Genomic DNA, 6,000 nt, shown 5'->3' with positions numbered 1-6,000 from the left:
GGGGAACGAGGGCAAATAGACGAGAAAAGAGTGGCAGTAACGAAGGGGAGGCTAGAGGATTGGTGGAGGAAGTCAAGGGATAGATAATAACATAAATCGGGGACAAAATGTTTCCTCTACTGTTTTAGATAGTTATCTTGGGGGGGGGAGGGGAGTAAAAACTAGGTTGAGAAAAAAAAAGAGGATATAAAGATAGAAAAAAAAGAATAATAATAAAATAGGAGGGGGGAGCAAAAGGCTAGGTGGCGCCAGCCGCCGCCCGTTACAAAGGGTATAGCCGCCATCCATCCATCCATGAGAACCCCCGTAGACACTAGCGCCACATTTCCCTCTAGGGTATTTATTTCGAAACTCTATGCTTGTAGTCAACCAGAAAAGTGGTGCCCTCTACGTAAACACCACCTTTGAACTCCGGTTTTGACGCCACTGGACAGGCCGTTTAAAATTACTGGAGCGCATGTCTTGGTACGTGGTTGTGCATGAGCCATTCTATGCATGAGCCCGCATGTTCTCGGGCGTAGGACCAGCGTAGCAGCAAGGTAACAGTGCGCATGTGAGATTGTGTAAAGCGCATAGCATGTAAGCTTTGTGATCGTCATCAGTGAATGAGCGGTTTCTTCAGAAATTCGCCGAGAAGCCATTCAAGAATGGGAGCGTTATTATCCGTGCTCGTGTACACGGCGAGGTCCTACTTACGCGAACCGGCGAGCCGCAAGCACCCATTCGGTTTTCCCTTGCCTCCCGAGATCCACAAAACTCTCACACCAGAGTACATTGAGTCTTTTAAGCAAGTCTTTGTCGTCGGCGACGTGCATGGTTGTTATGAGGAGCTCATGGATCTCCTTGCCGTGGCTAAAGCCAGGGAGAAGGACACACTCAAGTTGTTCGTTGGCGATCTTGTCAACAAGGGACCCAGAAGCGAAGATGTTCTCGAGTTTCTTATCAACCACCGTTCCTCGTGTCACTCCGTCCGTGGCAATCACGACGAGGTACGTCGTCTGGTACAACACAGCGTTGTTGCAACATTTTTTTTTGTATGTGTCTGTGCGTGTGTGTTTGCGCTGGCAAATAGCTCGATGATGCAGGCACAATGACCCTGTCAAACGGACGAATCGGGGCAAATAGAGCGCTGCCTCACGTCATTTTCAAGCATGTTTAATTCCGAGCAGTGTTCCAACATTGCACATTCGAGCATGCCTCGTCGTTTCGTGCGCCGGATAAGTTCTACGCAGATTTCAGTGAGGATGTAAACTGACATAAGATGTGGACAAGATGTTCTCACAAGACCTGCTGTACAGGGCAGTAGGGGCAAAATTTTGATTTGTGCGAGTCATATAGTAGGCCCTGCATTCTCAAGTGTTACGGTATGGCATATTTCAAATGAAGTCTTTCTCTCGTGTTTAAACACAAACAACAATACCCTGTGCAGCAGCTCTTCAGTGAAAATAACTTGGCCGTATATTTATGTGTGCTTGATTGACCCAGATAATTGCTCTGCCATACATAGTAGCATTCCCAACATTGTACCGTTTTATGGCAGCTAAGTATAAACAATAGTTTAATTATGACTTGCACAAGACACCTTCAACGGGAAGAGATAGTGGGCTGTAGGGAGTGGATTCAGCTGCCGCTTGGTCGAAAGTAAAGTCCCTTCATCAGTGGACAAGAGCAGTGTGCAGGCACTTAAGTCGAGAGGAACATCATGCAGCCATGACCTTTCTCTTGCATTTTGCCAGGGAATCGTGGCTCCTACGCTGGTTGTAGATGCTATCACTGAGAGCACCCTCTTTTTTCCATATGTACTTAATCCTATCCTCCATCCATCTTGAAAAGCAAGCCAAAGCTCCGTCATTTTCATACGTTTTGTCATCATCATTGAAGGTAGGGGAGTCATATTAAAAGCCTCTTGATTATCAGCTTCTCTTGAAATGTATGAAAAGTAACTATTACGCAAAAGTCGTTGCCAAAAAATTCTCCCATTCCTACATCTGTGTTTGGGGCTCAAGTTTTCTGGTGGCATTGCTAAGTGCTAGCATGTCTCAGCTGGTGTAGCATATTGCTGTTGATCATGTGCCCTTGCGTAAATTGAACTGAAGGTAAATGAGATGTGTTTCTGTGATATGGCTGCGCTGTCATGATGCTTCGCATAATTCTATAATGCCATGTATCAGCTCAGTTTGGATTTGGCTTGTCTGGTTCAATTTAAAGCACATAATGCATACGGACTAGGACTGGGCAATTGATAAATAACTTTGTGGTTAATCAATTAATGCTTTAATCATAATTAAGTTTTCTTGTGGTTTAAATAATCACAAGAAAACTTAATAACTATTAAAGCATTAATTCCTTAACCACAAAGTTATTTATGATTTGCCCAGTCCTAGTCTGTATGCATTATGCACTTTGATGTCACGTTGATGTCACCAGAAAAATAAGGCAGGCATCAGTGCAGACCCTTGCTCAGCACTCCACTTGGCGGAGCAGCAAGCAAGAGGGCAACAAATTAGACTTTAATGTGTCTTCTAAGGCTGTGCCTGCGGGTTTCTCAAGACAGAAGCCACCCATGCTTGCTACACTTTGGGCAGCAGAGCAAAACTCCCATGCCACGCCAGCATCTCTTCATTGCAGCTCGCCTGACTGTTATTAAGCAACAGAACTAGGGTGTTCTGTCGCTTAATAGCAATCGGGCAAGCTGTGCTGAAGAGGTGTAGTATTACAGCAGGCTTCTTTGCTTTGAAAGCTGGACCATTGATGATATTCATGTGAACTTAATATGCTTGATATATTCTCTGTCACAAAGTGTTGCTGACAGGAAACAATCCATTCAGGTAGCATGGTTTGTTCCTGCTGCAAAATTTATATACATAAACCACCATGTTTGTTGATACTTTAGCTCATGTTTGCAAATCCACAAATCTGATTCATCAATTAAAATTTTTCAATTCCAGTCAAACCTCATTATAACAGAAAGTTGCATACGACACGAAAGTACCTTTGTTGCATCAGACATTCTTTATAAGCAAGCGTGCCCCCCCCCACACACACACATCACATTATGTTAGATATAAATATGTCAGATTTGCTTAGCTTTACTTTTTTATATCCAATAATGAACTATATCCATTTTCATTATATCAAAATTTGACTGTATTTAAGTTACAAAGTTTAGACACCACTCCTAATAGAGGCTGGTCACATCAGGTTTTTACTTAGAGCATGTATTATGGTGCATCTGTACAGGACACATGTTTTGCTCGGAATTGAGTTGGCTGATTGGCAGAGGAGGTATATTGAGGTATATTTTACAATTTCTTCCACTAATATATAGTGCCGCAATGTTCTGTAGTAAATACTGTGTACAAGTCGCACTACAAATGCTTGCAGGTGTATAGGTGACTGTGCCTGTTTTTCACGCAGATGCTTTAAGAATGAAAAAAAAAACACTGGTATTGGCTACTATTGCATGTAGCTGAAAATTTTATCTTGCCATACAACATTCCATTCCCTTTATCTCCCTCCTAGGTGGTGCTTCGGGAGTACTACGCCTCACGGAACCCAATGTATGCTCTCCCTGCAGAGAACAATTGGATTAAACAGCTCACAGTGTGCCAAGCCCGCTTCCTTGAGCAGCTTCCCTACACTTTGCTTATGCCAAGCCTCAACACTGTCATTGTGCATGCTGGTCTTGTTCCTGACCAGGGACTAAGCACATCGCTGATGGACATGGTCACCATGCGAAATGTCATTATTGATGATTTCTGGGAGAATGGCGGCATCAAGGCCACCTGTAAGAATGAAGAACATGCTGAGCCCTGGGGCCAAGTGTGGAATGGGCCACATCATGTCATTTTTGGCCATGATGCCAAGCGCAAGCTCCAGAAGTGGCGCCACTGTACGGGACTTGACACTGGGTGCGTCTACGGCAATGCACTTACTGGCATATTCATCACTGGGCCAAGGGCTGGCGAACTGGTGTCGGTGAATGCCAAGTGCACCCACCAAAGGCCTAAGGACAAGCAGAAGTGACCAACTTTCTCTCTTGTGCCTCATTAGTAACTGAAACAAAGTGCTCTTCATTTATACGCATTGTGAAGTCAAGGGGGAAGTCCACTGGTGTTGATGCGAAGCACATCTCTGTACAAGACTAGTCATATTGCAGAAGGAGCTTGCTTACCCTTGGGCCTCTTGAACTCTTCTGGTTGGGAAATTGCTCCATCTTCAACTTTCCTCATTCATGTCTCAGAAGGGCATACACCTCCGACTGTGATAATGGAAGCTTTGTGATATTTTCGTTATAGGATGTGAAGGGGGGGGGGCAATGCGTCTTGCTATGGCTTCCTTGTTCTTATCAACAGCGAGGTTACTCAAAAGTGCCTATGGAGTGTGCATGTGTGCTTCAGCCCCACCTTGTGGAAAAATTTCATTCAACTCTGGTGAATAAAAAAGCTATTGTGCCTTGTGCCAAAGGGAAAAAAATAGTTTGGACCTCATTACCTGAAAAGGTAGTGCTTTTGAGAATAATTCGAGGCACCCACTTGATGCAGTAACAGCGAAAAACAACGCTCCCATTGCTGTTAGCATTAACAGCAAAGTTAGCAGCACAATTTCTTGTCAGCATTTGGCTGATGGGGGCACCAAATGATTCCAAATTGTAAGCATGGACTGTGCAACTATTTGAAACTTTCAAATAATGAATTGAGAAAAGTAAATTTGAAACAAAGGAGTTAACATTCTGCTGAATTGTGCTGGAGAATGCCAAAAAGCTTATGTAGACAACATTGTTCATAGCCAGCCATGCAACCCATAGCAAAGATGTGTGGAATAAAATGCACTCACTATGGTTTTGATGAGTGGTAGCATTCAATCTAATCTAGCACTTGCACTTTCTGCAAGGATGCACAAGCAAATACATAGTGTCACCAGGTGTGGGTGTAGAAAGCCGTTTTTCTATTTGGAGCAGTTTGACTGCTCACTAGTAAGCCCATTGCTCTCAGTTTCTTCGTTGCTCGGTTTACACACAAATGCAAGTTATGTGGATTGTCACTGCACTATATATTAGTGGTGATGCTTTACATGGCAAGCTGTAAACAATCGTGAATCACTAAAGCAAACGGTCAAAACAGCATGAAAACTTCGTACCTTAAAGTGACTACATTGGGTGTTGATAAAGTGAGAGACTGCTCCTAATAATATCCCTGTCACACTGGCGTTTTAATGTCATTTGAATCGAATGGCATTAGCATCGAATGACATGATTCAGCTGCTACACAGCGATATCTAATATCATTAGCACCGAATGACTTCCGCAATCGAATAAGTTTGATAAACTCATTCAGCTTCGCACTTGGAGCGAATGTGTACACTCAACCCCAGAAACAAAGCAAAACAGGACAGAGCGTTTGCAAATTGAAAGCTGTATTCGTAAAGAAATAACTTTTTCGTGTTTTAATGGACTTGTAACTTTAAAAGAGACAAGATCTGTACGGCAGGCTGTCACAAAATGTTATTTCTAGCTCAGTAGCATCTGGCTCCCGCCCATGCCGCCGCGACTCTGCTCATCAGCAATATTGTAAACACTCGTGTGCCTGGCTGCACGTTTTGGTTCATCAGGCATCAGCAAGCACTTTATATACACTTATGCAAGCACTTTATACCTACCTTGTTCTACTTTAGTCGCCACATTTTTTTTTTCGGAATGGTCGCCATTAATATCGCTACCGAATGACATCAATTTTTCGAGTGTAGCACCTCTGCAGGTGAATTGCATTCGTTGCACTGAATGCCATTAGATTTGAATTACATTAAAACGCCCAGTGTGACAGGGGTATAGTTGCATACCAACTTCTCTGCCATTGAAATACATTGGAATTACACAATATTTGCTGTTAGCTGACAATATTTTCCTCTTCCATCCTTTGTGTTGTGCATTTTGTGCTGTGGACTTCTTTCTGTTAATAATTACAGTATTCCTTTTAACCCATAATAATTTTATCACTGAAT

The 6,000-nt window shown here is 43.1% G+C and overlaps 1 protein-coding gene across 1 annotated transcript; it reads left to right on the top strand.

Moving 5' to 3' along the window:
* The first annotated feature begins 471 nt into the window (after nt 1-471).
* Nucleotides 472-4,306, top strand: LOC135906500 (serine/threonine-protein phosphatase 1-like). Its single transcript, XM_065437917.1, has 2 exons — nt 472-989; nt 3,523-4,306. Exons 1-2 carry the CDS (start codon nt 606-608, stop codon nt 4,024-4,026), a joined length of 888 nt encoding a protein of 295 aa, XP_065293989.1. The 5' UTR covers nt 472-605; the 3' UTR covers nt 4,027-4,306.
* The last annotated feature ends 1,694 nt before the right edge of the window (nt 4,307-6,000 follow it).

Source organism: Dermacentor albipictus, chromosome 1 (assembly GCF_038994185.2).
Source record: "Dermacentor albipictus isolate Rhodes 1998 colony chromosome 1, USDA_Dalb.pri_finalv2, whole genome shotgun sequence".
Taxonomy (NCBI): domain Eukaryota; kingdom Metazoa; phylum Arthropoda; class Arachnida; order Ixodida; family Ixodidae; genus Dermacentor; species Dermacentor albipictus.
The sequence above is the reverse complement of the archived record's forward strand: the minus strand, read 5'-3'. Positions and strand labels throughout refer to the sequence as shown.